General features: G+C 39.2%; 1 protein-coding gene across 1 annotated transcript; it reads right to left on the bottom strand.

Moving 5' to 3' along the window:
* Nucleotides 1–1,411: 1,411 nt before the first annotated feature.
* On the bottom strand, nt 1,412–15,806 carry nptx2b (neuronal pentraxin IIb). The gene is made up of 5 exons (XM_061909071.1): nt 15,102–15,806; nt 13,038–13,257; nt 7,814–8,058; nt 7,558–7,737; nt 1,412–3,966 (listed from the first exon to the last, which is right to left on the bottom strand). The coding sequence occupies exons 1-5, from the start codon at nt 15,543–15,545 to the stop codon at nt 3,736–3,738; spliced, it is 1,320 nt and encodes a 439-aa protein (XP_061765055.1). The 5' UTR covers nt 15,546–15,806; the 3' UTR covers nt 1,412–3,735.
* Between the last annotated feature and the right edge of the window lie 2,902 nt (nt 15,807–18,708).

Here is an 18,708-nt window from a genome sequence, read left to right as displayed (position 1 = left end):
GCATCTTAACAACACAATAAAAATATTGCCAACATAATGCATCTATAATACATGCAAAATATAAATTAAAAAATAGCACAATCTATAAATGTCAAAAAACACATAATTGTACTATCACACCAGCTGTGTGTGCCTTTAGACTAATTAACATACCCATAATGAAATAATGAACCAGAAAAGTGCATCAAAATATTGCTACATTTGTTTTGTCTCTGGCTCATTTTGTGGGGGTTTTCAGTCGGTGTAACTCCAGTCGAAGTTTTTCAGCCCGCGACTGCAGATCGGTTGTCTTCGTTCAATTGAGGGAGCCTTTCAAAGGACTGGACCCGTTCCGGAATTTCACATCTTTAATCCCCACTTACCCCTGCACTTCGACGCCCCTGTACACTGTAATGAAACTGCTTGGGATATTCTTAATTGTCCCCCTTCTTGACCATTAAGAAGGGGGACCGGAGGGTGTGTTCCAACTATCGTGGGATCACACTCCTCAGCCTTCCCGGTAAGGTTTATTCAGGTGTACTGGAGAGGAGGCTACGCCGGATAGTCGAACCTCGGATTCAGAAGAAACAGTGTGGTTTTCGTCCTGGTCGTGGAACTGTGGACCAGCTCTATACTCTCGGCAGGGTTCTTGAGGGTGCATGGGAGTTTGCCCAACCAGTCTACATGTGCTTTGTGGACTTGGAGAAGGCATTTGACCGTGTCCCTCGGGAAGTCCTGTGGGGAGTGCTCAGAGAGTATGGGGAAGAGTGGATCATGAGATCTACAGGCGGATCGGCGCGGCGTCTTCAGTAATGCGGACGTTGTATCGATCCGTTGTGGTGAAGAAGGAGCTGAGCCGGAAGGCAAAGCTCTCAATTTACCGGTCGATCTACGTTGCCGGAAAGCAAAGCTCTCAATTACCGGTCGATCTACGTTCCCATCCCCACCGATGGTCATGAGTTTTGGGTCATGACCGAAAGGATAAGATCACGGGTACAAGCGGCTGAAATGAGTTTCCTCCGCCGGGTGGCGGGGCTCTCCCTTAGAGATAGGGTGAGAAACTCTGCCATTCGGGAGGAGCTCTAAGTAAAGCCGCTGTTCCTCCACATCGAGAGGAGCCAGATGAGGTGGCTCGGGCATCTGGTCAGGATGCCACCCGAACGCCTCCCTAGGGAGGTGTTTAGGGCACGTCCAACCGGTAGGAGGCCACGGGGAAGATCCAGGACACGTTGGGAAGACTATGTCTCCCGGCTGGCCTGGGAACGCCTCGGGATCCCCCGGGAAGAGCTAGACGAAGTGGCTGGGGAGAGGGAAGTCTGGGCTTCCCTGCTTAGGCTGCTGCCCCCGCGACCCGACCTCGGATAAGCGGAAGATGATGGATGGATGGATGGATAGATTCTTAATGGACAACACTGAAGTGAAGAAACACAAATTTAGTTAGCAGCTCTCTTTATTTCACACTTATTGGCGATGTCATATTGGGACTTACAAAACATGAGTTGGCACCTCAGTCATTATGAAGGCCACAGACATGATTATACGGAAAACTGCCATACAAAACAATGCAGGACACTACGACTCATATTACAAGTATACATTCATAGCTTTGACAGCTAATGGAATCCACTGCAAGATATTCAACAAATAGCAGGTACACATGTTTTACAATGATGATGCTACCAAACACATTTGTTTTGTTCATGTGTAAAAGGCAAGGAGGGAGAAAGCACTGTGATTAGCGTCACTGGTGTCCATGCAAAATGTTCTTTCTCTGATAAAGTGCAAACATAGACTAGTGGACTAAAGTTGTCAGGATACATGTTGTGATTGTTTTTGGCTCCAAGCCGATTTCCTAGCTAAGTAATAGACATAACATTAGCTAGACTTTAAAGCTAATCTTCCCTCCCACTCTCTCTTACACAGCACGCAATGGCAAACTGTGAGCCAGTCTGAGCCTCCGTGTGTTTGTATTTGTGCGTCTGCGAGGGCATAGAATGCATCATCATCACCTCAAAGCCTCTCGGTATATGAGAGGGATTGGAAGTGTGTCAAAATCCTACAAACCCCGTTTCCATATAAGTTGGGAAATTGTGTTAGATGTAAATATAAACGGAATACAATGATTTGCAAATCCTTTTCAACCCATATTCAATTGAATGCACTACAAAGACAAGATATTTGATGTTCAAACTCATAAGCTTTATTTTGTTTTGCAAATAATAATTAACTTAGAATTTCATGGCTGCAATACGTGCCAAAGTAGTTGGGAAAGGGCATGTTCACCGCTGTGTTACATCACCGTTTCTTTCAACAACACTCAATAAACATTTGGGAACTGAGGAAAATAATTTTTGAAGCTTTGAAAGTGGAATTCTTTCCCATTCTGGTTTTATGTAGAGCTTCAGTTGTTCAGCAGTCCGGGGTCTCCGCTGTCATATTTTACGCTTCATAATGCGCCACACATTTTCAATGGGAGACAGGTCTGGACTCCATGCGTGCCAGGAAAGTACCCGCACTCTTTTACTATGAAGCCACGCTGTTGTAACAGGTGGCTTGATATTGTGTTGCTGAAATAAGCAGGGGCATCCGTGATAACGTTGGTTGGATGACAACATATGTTGCTCCAAAACCTGTATGGACCTTTCAGCATTAATGGTGCCTTCACAAATGTGTAAGTTACCCATGCCTTGGGCACTAATACACCCCCGTACCATCACAGATGCTGGCTTTTGAACTTTGCGCCTATAACAATCTGAATGGTTATTTTCCTCTTTGTTCTGGAGGACACCACGTCCACTGTTTCCAAATTAAATTTGAAATGTGGACTCGTCAGACCACAGAACACTTTTCCACTTTGCATCAGTCCATCTCAGATGAGCTTGGGCCCAGCAAAGCCAGCGGCGTTTCAGGGTGTTGTTGATAAATGGGTTTGGCTTTGCATAACAGAGTTTTAACTTGCACTTGCAGATGTAGCGACCAACTATAGTTACTGACAGTGGTTTTATGAAGTGTTCCTGAGCCCATGTGGCGATATCCTTTACACAATGATGTCATTTTTTGATGCAGTACCACCTGAGGATTCAAAGGTCCGTAATATCATCGCGTATGTGCAGTGATTTCTCCAGATTTTCTGAACCTTTTGATAATTTTACGGACCGTAGATGGTAAAATCCCTAAATTCCTTGCAATAGCTCGTTGAGAAATGTTGTTCTAAAACTGTTCGACAATTTGCTTACAAAGTGGTGACCCTCACGCCATCCTTGTTTGTGAATTACTTAGCATTTCATGGAAGCTGCTTTTATACCCAATCATGGCACCCACCTGTTCCCAATTAGCCTGCACACCTGTGGGATGTTCCATATAAGTGTTTGATGAGCATTCCTCAATTTTATCAGTATTTATTGCCACCTTTGCCATCTTCTTTGTCACGTGTTGCTGGCATCAAATTCTAAAGTTAATGATTATTTGCAAAAAAAAATGTTTATTAGTTAGAACATCAAATATGTTGTCTTTGTAGCATATTCAACTGAATATGGGTTGAAAATGATTTGCAAATCATTGTATTCCGTTTATATTTACATCTAACACAATTTGCCATCTCATATTGAACCGGGGTTTGTAATTTGCACATCCAACACTATACGTACAACACTTAAAATACTTATTACACATAGCTTCCATATGCAGTACTTAGACAAAAATGGTGAATGCATGGGAAAAGCAACTAATTAAAGGCAAAGGCTATATAATAAGTGTTTAGGTATTAGGCAGGCGCTCCTGACACATCTCCAAGGGCCTCTTGAAGGCTCCCCTCCCAAACACTTCCACGTTGCTGGCTACCCACGAGATCACATTACCAGGCGTGTACGACGTACAGTTGGCCATAGACTGGATCTCCGCCGGCTTCAGAACGCGGTCCCAAATGTTAACTTGGCTCAGTTCGCCCACAAACGCCTGTCCAGCATCAAAGCGTCCACCTACAACGTCCTGGAGACAGCAGCTTAGTTAGAATGGAACACCAATCATAAAATATGCTGCTTTCTTGGAGACAAATAATATTTATGTAAATATGAACATTCATAAGCCATGTTTAGCTACAGATGAAAATAATAATGCTAGGTTATGACTGATACTGTCAGGAGTGTATCAATTTAATCTTTTTCATTACTAAGGTTGCAATGCTGTATGTCGCTCACCACATAATTTTTACCAAAATATTAGAAACGGTAAGTGTAATGCGACAACAACAAAAATATTGTAATATAACAACAACACATAAAACAACAATATAACAGTGCATTGTTCCTCGTATTAAAATTTAATATTTTTCACATTTATGGACTGTTAAAATATAATAATTTTCTTGATTCCAGTCCTTATGTTATTGCAATACTGTATAACAGGGGAGTCCAAAGTGCGATTTGTGGCCCGCAGCTAATTTTTTACTGGCCCGCGACACATTCTAAAGACAAAATGAACACATCCCAGCTTAGAAAACTACACAAACGAACTACGAAAAAAATGCAACTGGCCTGAATATCCCCAGACAATGGAATCTGAAATTAAAAATGTCTTACAATCTGGGTGTCTTACTGTATTTGTTTTTTATTCATTTCCGTGCGTAATTTTTTTGCAAGATACGGTAAGCTTTTGAGTGGACCAAAGCCTTCAAAAAGATTTTAGTTGGCGGAAGAATACCAGCATTAGTAAAGAAGAATGATAATAATATGAAATCAAGGGGGGTGGGTTACATATTACTATAATTTGCTTTGCTACTTATTACACAAACTTGAGATGTAGATGTTTTGTTCACATATCCTGTAGTAGTATGATGTGGCCTTCACCATAGGAATGGAGTTAATAATTCAAGCATCCCAATGGGTAGTTGAAGGGGAACGCCTAGGCCGCAGCTTCCTCCATCCATGGCATGTATTGATGACATGGCAAATATTACAGCACTAAACAAACTCCAGGTAAACATTAGATGGGCACTAATGGAAATTAAACCCATCAAATCTCGTAGTATCTCCACTGTCGAGGCACAGCTCATCAATGAGGTTCCACATTAATGACAAGGCAATACCAATGATCCTGGAGATGTCGATCACAAACCCTGGTCGGTGGAAGAACTCAGATCTCAGAGACTCCATACAAGCGGAACAACTTTTTTCATGGCCTCAAGTGAATCCATGGCACTGCTCTTCCTGAGAAGGTGAAGTTATGGTGCTTTCAGTTCGGACTCTCGCCCTGTCTCATGTGGCCAGTTTCCATCTCTGAAGTCACCCAATCCCATGCCAATCGGCTGAAGAAATTGCAGGTGAGGAGGTGGCTTGGCGCCTTGTGGAGCAGTACAAATGCTCTAAAAAAGTTTTAAAATGACCCTGACGGAATCCCAAGATCTTCTTGTCAGAGATGCTACTCCCACTTTAGCTACAGGGAGGAAGTGGAGGCCAGGACCAGCAGTGTTGCACAGGTACAGGCAAAGCCCACCTTATGACACCCGGACATAATGGGCCAAGTCCTACATGGCATAGGGGACCTAGGTTTGGGAGCAACAAAAACTACAAAGCAGAAGGCAACTACAGCTGAATGCCGGTGATTGGTGGTTGATGAGTTGCGCCACCAGGATGAAGCAGACAGGTGTGCCAGAGCTGTTTCCCAAACCAGGCAAGGCCGCTGGATGAGGTGGGAGGGTGTGCCGAAGAAGAAGATAACTTGAGTCATCTGTGAAACATGAAGTCTTATTTGCTAAGCTATACCATAAGAGCTACATATGACATCCTGCCCTCTCCAACCAAATAACATATTTGGTTTGGAGAAGATTCAGCCTGTCTCCAATGACTTGCCACAGCAACCTCAAACACTTCTTGGTGAGTTGCAAGACCAGACTTATCCAAGACAGATACATCTGCTGCCGTCAACAAGTGCTGCAAGTGCCTGGCTGCTGCACTGGAGAGCAAAAGGGTAACTGTCAACACCATGGCCTTAAAAGTCCTGACTACCATCTTGCAATCAGCATCTTTTGTCCGAGAAGGGGCGAAATGGCCACCAACTAAATTCCTTGCAATAGCTCAGGTCCACTTACTGCAGCACATAATTTATAAAAGCGGGGAGACCCAAATCAGAAGATCACTTTCCTACCCAAAATTGCAGCGACCAACCTTCGCCCCTCTGGTCTAAATTCTGCTGATGCATTTTCATCGTGGCGCAGACAGTCCTTTGGTAGGAAGCCATTAATGAGGCATTGAAAGAAAAAGGCTGAGATATTCAAATCTAACTACTGAAGCTAAGCACCAAGGCTGCAAGGTCTACATGCGTCCAGTTGATGTAGGTTGCAACGGTTTTGTAGCCAGTTCTACCACAAACATACTAAAAGAGGTTGAAATCCAAGGACAAGCCCAGTGGAAAAGAATCAAAAAAATGTACAGTTACAGCTGAATGAAGCAGTCATTGGCTTTGGCGGAAGAAGAAGGTATAAGTGACCATGTGGAGCCCCTGGTGTGACACGCAGCCAAGCCTGATCAGAAAGTGGTGGTCCAGCCTTAGATGAGGGTGTATTGTAACAAAAGACTGAAACACCCAATGAAACCGGGGAGCACAACTGAAAAAGGTATCTATTGGAGGCAACAGGTGGTCATCCCTTAATCCAGTAGCAGTTGAGAGAAACTCTCAATTGACAATGTCATACTGATTTCTTAAATGGATCTTAACTATATAGTCCTAATAAGTATATATATTGTATGCCAACAAAATTATCTAAAAATTGCTTTGCAACCATAAGTCAAGGTGACAAGCATATATTAAGGTTCCACTATTGTAGAATTAATAAAAAATAATAGTTTTAAATACAAATGCTTGGAATAGCTTTCAGCATTAAATAATATCAAGTTAAAAAGAACTTCAGTTGCATGCAGTTAAATGTTTTCTGTCAAATTTGAAACACATTTAGCAAAAATGACGAAATGCCCTATTGACACACGGGCCTTAAGTTTGACACCGGTGAGATTTATGTCATCATATGTTGATTAACATACTTTGTATCTTTAGTGTGCAAAATGTACAAACGTTTGTATAAAGTTACTCCCACAATTAGTTTTTTTCTGTATATAAAGTTTGGACACTTCTGCTTTATAGTATATACCAACAACAATAGGTAAGACGATGGCATCTGAAAAAAAATCAGCGTTGTGTTAATTTTTTATATGAATTCAACTGTATTATACACACCAAACTGCAAAAACAATAATATGCAAGTCAATTAATTTGATCAAATGCCTAGTTGACAGTGTCAAAACTGAGTAATACTACCCATTTTATCTCATACATACAAACTACACTATACTATTACTATTGCTCCATTCTGCATTGAAATATATATATGATTATTAAAGTTTCTATAAATTATATACACTGTAAATCTACATACATGTACCCAAATGTCATCATCTCATTAAAACTTTCCTTACATTATTTACTCTGTCAAAAGCATTTAAAGACAGACTATTTATTATCATTATGAGCTCTCTAAGCTCTGGTTTCAGTTCATAATTTTATGTAAAATGTGTGTGCAGAACAAACCTGCTCCTGTCCCAGGATGATCACCCCTCCTGGTTTGATAGGGTGCCACGCCGCCAGGTTATCTCCTGTCCCTTGTTTTACCCCATCTTGGTAAGCCTCCCATTGGCCATCCCTTGTGGTCCAGCAGATGCAGATGTGATGCCACCTTCCGTCGCGTACCTCCAAAGGCAGCTGGGCAACCTTGTCCGTCCGATGTAGAGAATTTAATTAGCAATACACGACATGACAGGCAGCAACGATGACGACTATAGTATACCTTATCGTTGATTAGCAGCTCAATCGGGTTATTTCCCCATTCGATCAGTACGATCTCATTGGCTTGTCCGGGAACACCGTAGGAAAATGGTGTCCCTATGCCTGGGCTGGCGCTGGATTTGATCCACATGCAGAGCGTGAATGCGTACATCTCAGGGAGGCTTTTGGTGATGCGGCCGTACAAGTAGTTTGTACGTTGGGGGAGGGAGAGTTTGAACTGCTCGGGGGACTTAAAGTCTTCACCTCCTGTCCATGCAGAAAAGAGAAAACACGAGGGTTGACGTGCATGGTGAGATAGGATGCATGTACCTAATACACATGATGAAATTACATGTGTTTTTAATGTTTTTTTGTTTCCACCCCAGGTATCAATCCTAACTATGCTCACAGATGTAGAAAAAAATCTAAAGAATTGCATTATTTTTCAGGTATGACAAATGAAATTACGAAAATCCCATAGTCTGTCTTTGTACATTGAAAGAAATTGGGGTAAAATACGACTTCATCCTTTAATGTGTGATTATGCTCTAATATAAATCCCAGTTACAGTATGCACATTTCAAAAGTAATGGTGCATCTAAAGCAGCAATGTCCAACCTTTTTTTGACTGTTCACCAAACATGAAAATAATAAATACACTATTGGCGGATTTTTCTGAAGGAGTATGTGATTGCTATGGTCAATTAATGACTTTAAATGCGGATCTCAAATGCAGATCCTCTCTGGCTTACGCTCTATTTTTAGTCCCCCGGCTGACAAGCAGCTATCAGCTACAGTAATTATGTGTCCATACATAGTGTAGAGTCACTACGCTAAGTTATTATTATTAACATGGGTTAACACTCGGGCTGTGAATCTTTGGTCACCATGCGATTCGATTCTTGGGGGTAACGATTTGATTCAGAATCGATTCTCCATTCAAAACTATTCAATTCAAAGTCTATACTTTTTTGATAACAATGGATGTCAGTTCTATGATTACCTACATTCCGCCATAAAAAAGATAAACAGCTCTGATCAATTTCCATATGGGTTAAAAGAAAACTGTTTTTGAAACAAACATTGAATTAAGTCGAACACAAATAAGGCAACAAGAGAAGTATGCAACACTTCTCTTTTCATAAGTAAATCTGTAGATCAAATAAAGGCATCTACATCAATAATATGATTTGCCCGAGTGGCTGGACAGCACAGATTGAAAAACAAACAAACAAAACAATTAAATCCATTTTTTTTTTTAAGTTTTAGAATCGATTAATAAAATAAGAATTTCGATTAATCTGAAAATCTTTTTTTTTTTTGACAACCCCAGTTAACACCTTAAAACAGCATTGTTTAGTATCTCAAATATCCTTATCAGGTACCATCACTAGAGGTGGAGGATAAACTTGTTACACACCGTGCGCAAGCCAGACATGCTAACAGCTAAGCCAACTGCTAAGCTATCTTGAAACAACAACAAAAAACAAGTGCTTAGTGTCGATACCTACGGTACAAATCTTCAGTGAGTGACACTATAGTTATTATGTCGACATTTTCATTTTCACTAAATTATTATTATTATTATTTTTTTTTTTTTTTTAACGTCTACAAGCTCAGGGAACAATTGTTTGGACACAGGAGGACTTTAAGGGCAAACAGCAAATAATTTAAATGAGATCATAGTTTTTACTTTTGTTCAGTTATTGTTTACTATTGACTTTATTTTGCTCAGAAAAAACATAATATGGAACTAGTTTAAATATGTGCTGTTATTGTTAAACTGTGAATAGCACCCATCATAAATAAACTGAAAATTTTAAAGTTAATGCCTAAAACCAAGTAATGATAAAGAACCAAACTAAACCAAAATACTATGATAAAGTATGCTAATCTGGGTGCCGAGGTATCTAATAATTAAACACATTTGAAAAGGTATTAATGTTAAAGTTAACTAAATTATATTAAATAGCCCAGATTTCATGTTTTGTTAGTACACATAATAAAGTTAAATTAATTAAATGGACAAGTTGTGTTTGAACTTTGGACAAGCAGCTCTTAGCATTAACATACAAACTGTAGACACTAACGTGTTCACAAGTGTTTGAATAAAACATTTGTTATACAAGTCAAACATATATGACATAACCTACCAAAATACACCTTTACCTTGTTTCTTGCTAGTTTGCTGCACTGAAATATGCAGGATCCTTTCTTGTAATGTTGCATCATCAATGTTGTGCTATGACAGCAAAACCTCTCGCCTTCTTTGGGCACTTTGCTTTCTTTCCATCTTTTCGGGTTTTTTTCTTTGTGCCCTTTATATAGGCACTCAGCTGCTAAAAAACGTTTTTTTGATACAGGTCTGAAGTTTGTATCGATCTGAGAATGTGCAGGTTTACCTAATTTTGTGACCGGGTGAATCTGAATTTTATTTTCGGCTGTGGGTGGAAAACACTGAGGAACTATTTTTCCAGTGTAGTAACACATCGGAATGCTTCGGTATTAGCCGTAAAAGGTAGCTATGGAAAGAGATAAGCAAGCTTCTACATCAGCACAAAACGCGTTTGATTTTGTAATGCACAACCAATCTGTACTGACTGAAAAACAAGAACAATCATATTTCAGGATCTGTAAAGTATTAGCCCACATTTCATGTTTTGTTTGTACACAGCTAGCCAGACAGCGTATGTACTGTAGTTGTAATAACATGCATGACGTGTTGCCTGTATCATGATCGATAATGAAGTGACTCATTCGATGGACAGTTGGCCAGGGACGTTTTCCAGGGTTATTTGGGTAAGCGCTCCATGTCGAAATAGCTTGGTTTCAAGATCCATATTTTGCAGCTTCGAGTCACACCGACCTAACTTTCTCGACTTCTGTCTATTCCAACGTCTCACTCTTCCTTGGTGCTCGCTTCTATAAGCACCAGTTCATCCTCTGTAAATTCAAAAAGATAATGAGGTTGTGACTCTTCATTTGTCCTAAAATAGTCGTCTTCGTTGTCCGTTACTAAATTTGCCATGATTAGAAAAAAATACTCGCAGAAGTAGGAACAAACATTTGCTGCCGGAAGTCAGCGGTGCATGTGCAGCTATTGAAACGGAAAAAAATGCGCAGAGGAAACTGCCTGAAATGACCAAAGTACGGGAAATATTGTGCATATTACATAATGTTACAAATGTGTCTGTAATTACATTATATACAGACTTGCAATGTGTATGTAAATGTCTATTTCTGAAGTTTCTGAAGTTTTAGGGGGCTTTCAAGGCTACTATGGTGACTCCCATTAGCTGCATTTTCCAAGCGTGTTTTTTTCTAATCATTTTTAAAATATTTAAAAAAAAAAAAAATGGATGTTTACTTGTCTCTCATAATGAGCCCCTGAAGGGACATTAGGAAAACATTTTTTTGGGGGGGGAGGGAACATTTTTTTTCCCCGTGCGCATGAGATACATATCTAAAAAAATATATGTAAATGTCCGCCCCCCCCCAAAAAAACATTTTTTCCACATGTCCCTTTAGGGCATGGGTCGGGAACCTTTTTGGCTGAGAGAGCCATGAGAGCCAAATATTTCAAAATGTATTTCCGTGACAGCCATATAATATTTTTTAACACTGAATACAACTAAATGCGTGCATTTTTAAGTAAGACCAACATTTTAAGAGTATAGTAAGTTTCTTATTCTTTTTAATAAAATTGTTATTTTAAAAGTTAACCAATAATAAATATAATACTTCTCACCATTAACGCGACTTCTTGAACAGGTGCGACAGAAAAAGGATGGATGGAATAAAATGCATGAGAATGTTTTATTATTTAAACATTATTTTTAACACTGTGATTACCAGCGGAATTATTCATTACTTATCGTGTTAAGCAATGTCAGCTAAGATTTATCTGAGAGCCAGATGCAGTCATCAAAAGAGCCGCATCTGGCTCTAGAGCCGTAGGTTCCCTACCCCTGCTTTAGGGGCTCCGTACTTTAGGGGCCCTGTACTCTCATAATGGTTGTGGACTATAAGCAAAATTCCCAAAAAAGTGCAAATCCCAGTAAGTCATCCAACAGCTTTAAAACTATAGTGTTGAATAGGTAATATGTTCAATACTTTTACTTTTGACAGTCCATATATGTTGACAAGCATACATAGGACGGAGCTGTAGAACGATCGCCTCGTTTTCTCACAGCTATTTCAGGACATTTGTATTGTGAGGTACACATACTAACCCCGTGTCACCGTGCTGCCCCCTTTCCAGACATGAAAAACAAATTAAAAAACAAAAACAAAAAAAAAACAGGGGCCGCAGAATAGTTTTAGTCTTGATAAATCACACTGTGTGTGATAATGATTTTTGCATCTCCTCCTTCCAGAATTGCGCCCATTCTGATGATCATCATATATTCTGCGTATCCATGAGGTTGTCCTTTCCACTGTCTGATAGACAAACTGCCAGTTTACTCGTCCTTTCTAGACATCCATTCATTCATTATCTACTGCTTGTCCCTGTTGGGGTTCCAGGGGGTACTGCAGCCTATTCCAGCTCCTAATGGGCGGAAGGCGGGGTACACCCTGGACAAGTCGCCACCTCATCCAGGGTCAACACAGATTGACGGACAACATTCAAACTCACATTCACACACTAGGGTCAATTTAGTGTTGCCAATCAACCTATCCCCAGGTGCATGTCTTTGGAGGTGGGAGGAAGCCGGAGTACCTGGAGGGAACCCACGCAGTCACGGGGAGAACATGCAAACTCCACACAGAAAGATCCCGAGCCCAGGATCGAACCCAGGACCTTTGTATTGTGAGGCACACGTACGAACCCCTGAAATAAAAATTTTAAAAAACACGGCCACAGAATAGTTTTAGTTTTGATAAATCACACTGTGTGTGATAATTATATTTGCATCTTCTCCTTCTAGTATTGCGCCCATTCTGATGATCATCATTCTGCCAATTCATGAGGACAGGCAGAGTAAATGGATCGTGCTCTCAATTTGGCTCACTTAAGAGCCACAATCCTCTGTGCACAAGTTTAGTAGATCAGCTTTGCGTGGGCTATCAATGTTATGTGACAAAAATGTAGAGAAGACGTCAGGAGGCGTAATAGTGCATGTTTCCAGACTGAAAGGTCAAGTGTCAGGGCCTTTGAAGGTACGGCACACTAATGATGACAAGCCACTAAAAGGGCAGTAATGTACTTATTAATTGTGAATCCATACCATCTATTATCACTTTACCTTTCTCCAGCTCGCTTATTCTCTCCACAAGGGCGTTGAGCGTGCTCTCCGTCTTCATCCGGTACGCCGCCGTGGCGTTGGAGAGCATGCTCTTCTCCGCCTCCAGGTTGCTGACCTTCTTCAGGAGCTGTTTCTCCAGCTCGACCAGGCGACGCTGCAGCAAGTCACGCAGCTCGCTGGGGAAGGGCGCGCCGGATATGTTGGCCCGCATCTGCTGTTGCTAAAGATTGAATGAGCAGGAAGTGGACACAGGTGATCACGGACAGTGGACAGCGGGAGCTGCACAGTGCTTTTGACTTCACAGCGGGGTTCTGCACGCATGGCTGACTGGCTTACAAATGCTAGAATTTATAGAGGGGGACAACATATACTACGATTTTTACACTTGACATGGGTGTTCGTAATGATTGCTTATGGCTTAAACAAATATATCAATTTAACTAAACTGTGTTTAAATTAAAGTGTTTTCAGGAGAAGTGACTAAATGGGACCAATTTCACTTCAGTTTATTATTTTTATCATGTTTTATTTTGACATGTTTCACTTTAATTTAATCTTGCCAATTTATTTACACTGCTATAATCCAAATATATTCTAACATTACAACAAATGAATGTACAAATTACAAAACCCTTTTATTTCTTAGCAATTAACTGTCATTTCACTGTAAAATATTGTAATCATTATCCTCTAATGATTAAACAAATTGCTTTAAAACTATTTCACTGTAAATTACTGAAAATCTACTGTTAAACTAGTGCAATTATTAGCCAGCAATTTAGTCTGAATTTACAATAAAAAATGTTTACAGTGTTGCCACCATTTTGATTGATTTGACTGGCAGTGTTTATGTTTATTATCTTTTTTAATTTTTACTAAATTTTTTACTGTTTTTTTTCCCAGATATAATCATAATTATAATATAAGAAAAAAAAGTTGATATCTATACATATATATATATATATATATATATATATATATATATATATATATATATACATATATATATACATATATATATATATATATATGTATATATATATGTATATATTACATACATACATACATATATATATATATATACATATTAAATGTATTTATATTATATACGGTATATATATTATAAATATATATTATAAATATATATAATACATACATATATAATATATAATAATATAATACATGCATACATACATACATACATAAATATTTATACATATATACTGTATATACACATATATATTATATATATACACACACTCACATATATATATACATACACACATACACACACACGCACGCACGCACACGCACACACAAACAAATAACCAATCTCTTCTTATTTTAATTTGGGGACAGTTTAAATGGTCCAATAATTCATTGTATTGCCATGTTTATTTTTTGTCAAACAACTATATACCTAAGCGGCTGTATCAAAAGTGTAAGATGATTACATAAACAGTCAGAGAGATATTAATCGAGTCATTGAATACTAGCGTGGTTTGCGGTGTTATGTTAGGTACAGTATACGAGTACCATACCCTGTATACTGTAGACTGCAAATGTCCACTATTAGGATAATAATAATAATAATAATAATAATCACACACAATTTTTTAAAGATGTGATATAACAGAGAGGTCGTGTGCTGTGCATACATAGAGCCCCACAATCCATGGGGGCACATACAGTATAAAATGTCAATTATTGAATGACAGGGTGCTTCATATGAAATTTGACAGCAAACATATTCCCAGCCCCTTCCTGCGCCAGGCACATCACGCTTTGTTTTAATTATGTTACATTTTCATTGTTTTACACAAAAAAATATTTAATTTTAGTACAAATTAAATTGGTTCAAGTTTGATTTAAAAAGTATAAAAATAATTTCACTGGTGAAATTGTTTTGTAATGGTGGGCTTAAAAATTAATTGTGTATCGGGCACTAATTTAGCCAAGGTCGGCCCTGCACCTACTATATGTAATATATACTCAATTTAAACTCACAGTTTAAATGTGAGTCAAAATGCACTAAAACATGGATTTTACGCATTCGCGTCTTACCTCCAAGTTCTCCAACCGATCCTTGAGCCCTTGCATTGTTTTGCCGAGATTCTCAATAGTGTCATTTGGATCTCTTGGGACATCTCCCATGGTGTTTTGTTTCTCTTTACCCCAAGAAGCTCCCTTCTCGTACTTGCGATCATCGCTTGTGGAAGCGCACAGGGATAGTTTGGTGGTCAGCTCGTTGATGGTGCCTATCTGTTTGGAAATGGTTGCTTTCTGTTGCAGAATGGTCTCCCGTAGCTGCATGACGGTGTTACGCAGCTCTTCTTCCTGTCCACCGGCGCTGGCTTCAGGTAACAAGGTCACCGGGCAGCTGGTGGCGTCGCCGATGAGCGGCACCGCGCGGCAAATGTACCTTTTACCGTCGTCCGCTTGGCTGCTCGCCTGCTGCCGGCAGCCCAGGGCGCAGAAACATAAAAAGGCGTAAACAAATGAAAACATACCTGCAAAAGTTGAGAGAAAAGTGAAAAAAACAAACAAAAAAAAACCCACACACACAGAGGTCTGTGCGTAAAACACCCAAATGCGGATTTACGCGCGCATTGGCCAGAACAACTTGTTCGACGAAACAATATGCCTACATTTTGGAATTAAACATGTTGATAGCGCACAGAAAATCCGTTCACGGCTGAGTTCTGTCCGCGTAATATGGCTCGTTAGCAGAACTATTCCTGGCGCAAACTGAGTGAAGTGTGGCGCTGATCTGACTCTTCCTCTTTAGAGAAAGAGGATTACCAAAAAAAAAAAAAAAGGAGGTGTCGACCTAACGCCCACGATTGGCTGTAGTAGGATGACGTCAGGAGCCAGCTGGGTGACACATGTATTTATCTGTTTGGGAAGTTAAGGCAGTGTTTTTCAGCTAGTGTGAGATACAGTCTAGTGCAGGGGACACCAACCTTTTTGAAACCAAGAGCTACTTCTTGGGTACTGATTAATGCGAAGGGCTACCAGTTTGATACACACTTAAAGGCCTACTGAAATGAGATTTTCTTATTTAAACGGGGATAGCAGGTCCATTCTATGTGTCATACTTGATTATTTCGCGATATTGCCATATTTTTGCTGAAAGGATTTAGTAGAGAACATCCACGATAAAGTTTGCAACTGGAGAAAAGCCCTGCCTCTACCGGAAGTTGCAGACGATGACGTCACATGTTGAGGGCTCCTCATATATTCACATTGATTTTAATGGGAGCCTCCAACAAAAACAGTTATTCAGACAAAAAAAAACACAATTTCCCCATTAATTTGAGCGAGGATGAAAGATTTGTGTTTGAGGATATTGATAGCGATGGACTAGAAAAAAAAAATGCGATTGCAATCGCTTTGCATTGAGACAGATTCATATGTTTTTAGAGACATTTACCAGGATAATTCTGGGAAATCCCTTATGTTTCTATTGTGTTGCTAGTGTTTTAGTGAGTTTAACAGTACCTGATAGTCGGAAATGTACGTCCACGGCCGGGTGTTGACGCGCAGTGTCTTGGGGAAGTCGACGGCTTCTGTATGGACGGCACAAGCTCAGCTGATATCCGGTAAGAGGCGACTTTTTAACCACAATTTTCTCACTGAAACCTGCTGGTCGACATGTAGTCGGGATCCATGTCCGCTGTGATCCATACTTAAAGTTTGAACTCCGTGAATTTTAAACAAGGAATTATTGTGTGTTTGTGTGGCTAAAGGCTAAAGCTTCCCAACTCCGTCTTTTTACTTTGACTTCTCCAATATTGATTGAACAAATTCCAAAAGATTCAGCAACACAGATGTCCAAAATACTGTGTAATTATGCCGTTAAAGCAGACGACTTTTAGCTGTGTGTGTACGCAGCGCTCATATTCATAACAGCTCATGACGTCACACGTACACGTCATCATTACGTGACGTTTTCAAGAAAAAAGTCCCGGGAAATTTAAAATTGCAATTTAGTAAAGTAAAAAGGTCGTATTGGCATGTGTTGCAATGTTAATATTTCATCATTGATGTATAAACTATCAGACTGCGTGGTGGGTAGTAGTGGGTTTCAGTAGGCCTTTAAGTAAATTGCCAGAAATAGCCAATTTTCTCAATTTACCTTTAACTCTATGTTATTATTGATAATTAAGGATATTTATCTCTGTGGAAACACTGATCATCTTAATGATTTCTCACAATAAATATATATTTTTGATGACATGTTTTAAAGGAGGTTAAAATCCAATCTGCACTTTGTTAGAATGTATAACAAATTGGACCAAGCTATATTTCTAACAAAGACGAATCATTATTTCTTCTACATTTTCCAGAACAAATTTTTTTATTGAAATTCAAAAGACTTTGAAATAAGATTTACATTTGATTTTACAGATTTTCTAGATTTGCCAGCAATTTTTTATTTTATTTTAATCATAATAAGTTTGAAGAATATTTCACAAATATTCTTTGTCGAAAAAACATAAGCTAAAATGAAGAATTAAATTAAAATGTATCTACTCATCTTTACAATAAAAAAAAAAGTATTTACTTGAACAGTGATTTAAATTGTCTGGAAAGAAGAGGAAGGAATTTAAAAGGTAAAAAGGTCTATGTGTTTAAAAATCTGAAAATAATTTTTAATGTTGTATTTTTTCTCTAAAATTGTCTTTCTGAAAGTTATAAGAAGCAAAGTAAAAACATTAATTATTTTATTTAGACAAGTGAAGACCAAGTCTTTAAAATTTTTTATTGGGTTATCAAATTCTCTTTGAGTTTTGTCTCTCTTAGAATTAAAAATGCTGAGCAAAGCGAGACCAGCTTGCTAGTAAATAAATACAATTAAAAAAATAGAGGCAGTTCACTGGTAAGTGCTGCTATTTGAGCTATTTTTAGAACAGGCCAGCGGGCTACTCATCTGGTCCTTATGGGCTACCTGGTGCCCGCGGGCACCGCGTTAATGACCCCTGGTCTAGTGTGTCATGGAAGGTTATCTAATTTCACCTATTTGGGTTCAAAATATTTTTTGCAAACCCGTAATTGCAGTATGCTAATTATGTGTCGTTGTTGAGTGTCGGTGCTGTCTAGAGCTCGACAGTAACCGTGTAATACTCTTCCATATCAGTGGGTGACAGCCGGTAGCTAATTGCTTTGTAGATGTAGGAAACAGCAGGAGGAGGAGTGAAGGTAAAAAAGGGGTCTAATGCTTAAACCAAAAATAAACAAAAGGTGAGTGCCCCTAAGAAAAGGCATTGAAGCTTAGAGAAGGCTATGCAGAACGAAACTAAAACTAAACTGGCTACAAAGTAAATAAAGACGGAATGCTGGACGACAGCAAAGACTTACTGTGGAGCAAAGACGGTGTGCACAATGTACAGCCGAACATGACATGACAATCAACAATGTCCCCACAAAAAAAGATTAAAACAACTGAAATATTCTTGATTGCTAAAACAAAGTAGATGTGGGAAATATCGCTCAAAGGAAGACATGAAACTGATACAGGAAAATACCAAATAAAAAGAGAAAAACCCACAAAATTAGGAGCGCAAGACAAGAACTAAAACACTACACACAGGAAAACCGCGAAAAAGTCCAAATTAGTCAGGGCGTGATGGGACAGGTCATGACAATACACCTACTTTGAGACAAGTGC

The sequence above is a fragment of the Nerophis ophidion genome, linkage group LG08 (assembly GCF_033978795.1).
Source record: "Nerophis ophidion isolate RoL-2023_Sa linkage group LG08, RoL_Noph_v1.0, whole genome shotgun sequence".
Classification (NCBI taxonomy): domain Eukaryota; kingdom Metazoa; phylum Chordata; class Actinopteri; order Syngnathiformes; family Syngnathidae; genus Nerophis; species Nerophis ophidion.
Note: the sequence above shows the minus strand (reverse complement) of the source record. Positions and strands in the feature narration are given on the sequence as shown.

What these genes read in the sequence shown, in the direction of transcription:
- nptx2b (XM_061909071.1), bottom strand. Translation starts at nt 15,545, where the DNA reads ATGTTTTCATTTGTTTACGCCTTTTTATGTTTCTGCGCCCTGGGCTGC. An exon ending in AATAAGCGAGCTGGAGAAAG is followed by an intron (nt 8,059 to 13,037) that starts GTAAAGTGATAA and finishes CTGCATGGACAG; the next exon opens with GAGGTGAAGACTTTAAGTCC. An exon ending in AGCTGCTAATCAACGATAAG is followed by an intron (nt 7,738 to 7,813) that starts GTATACTATAGT and finishes CGGACGGACAAG; the next exon opens with GTTGCCCAGCTGCCTTTGGA.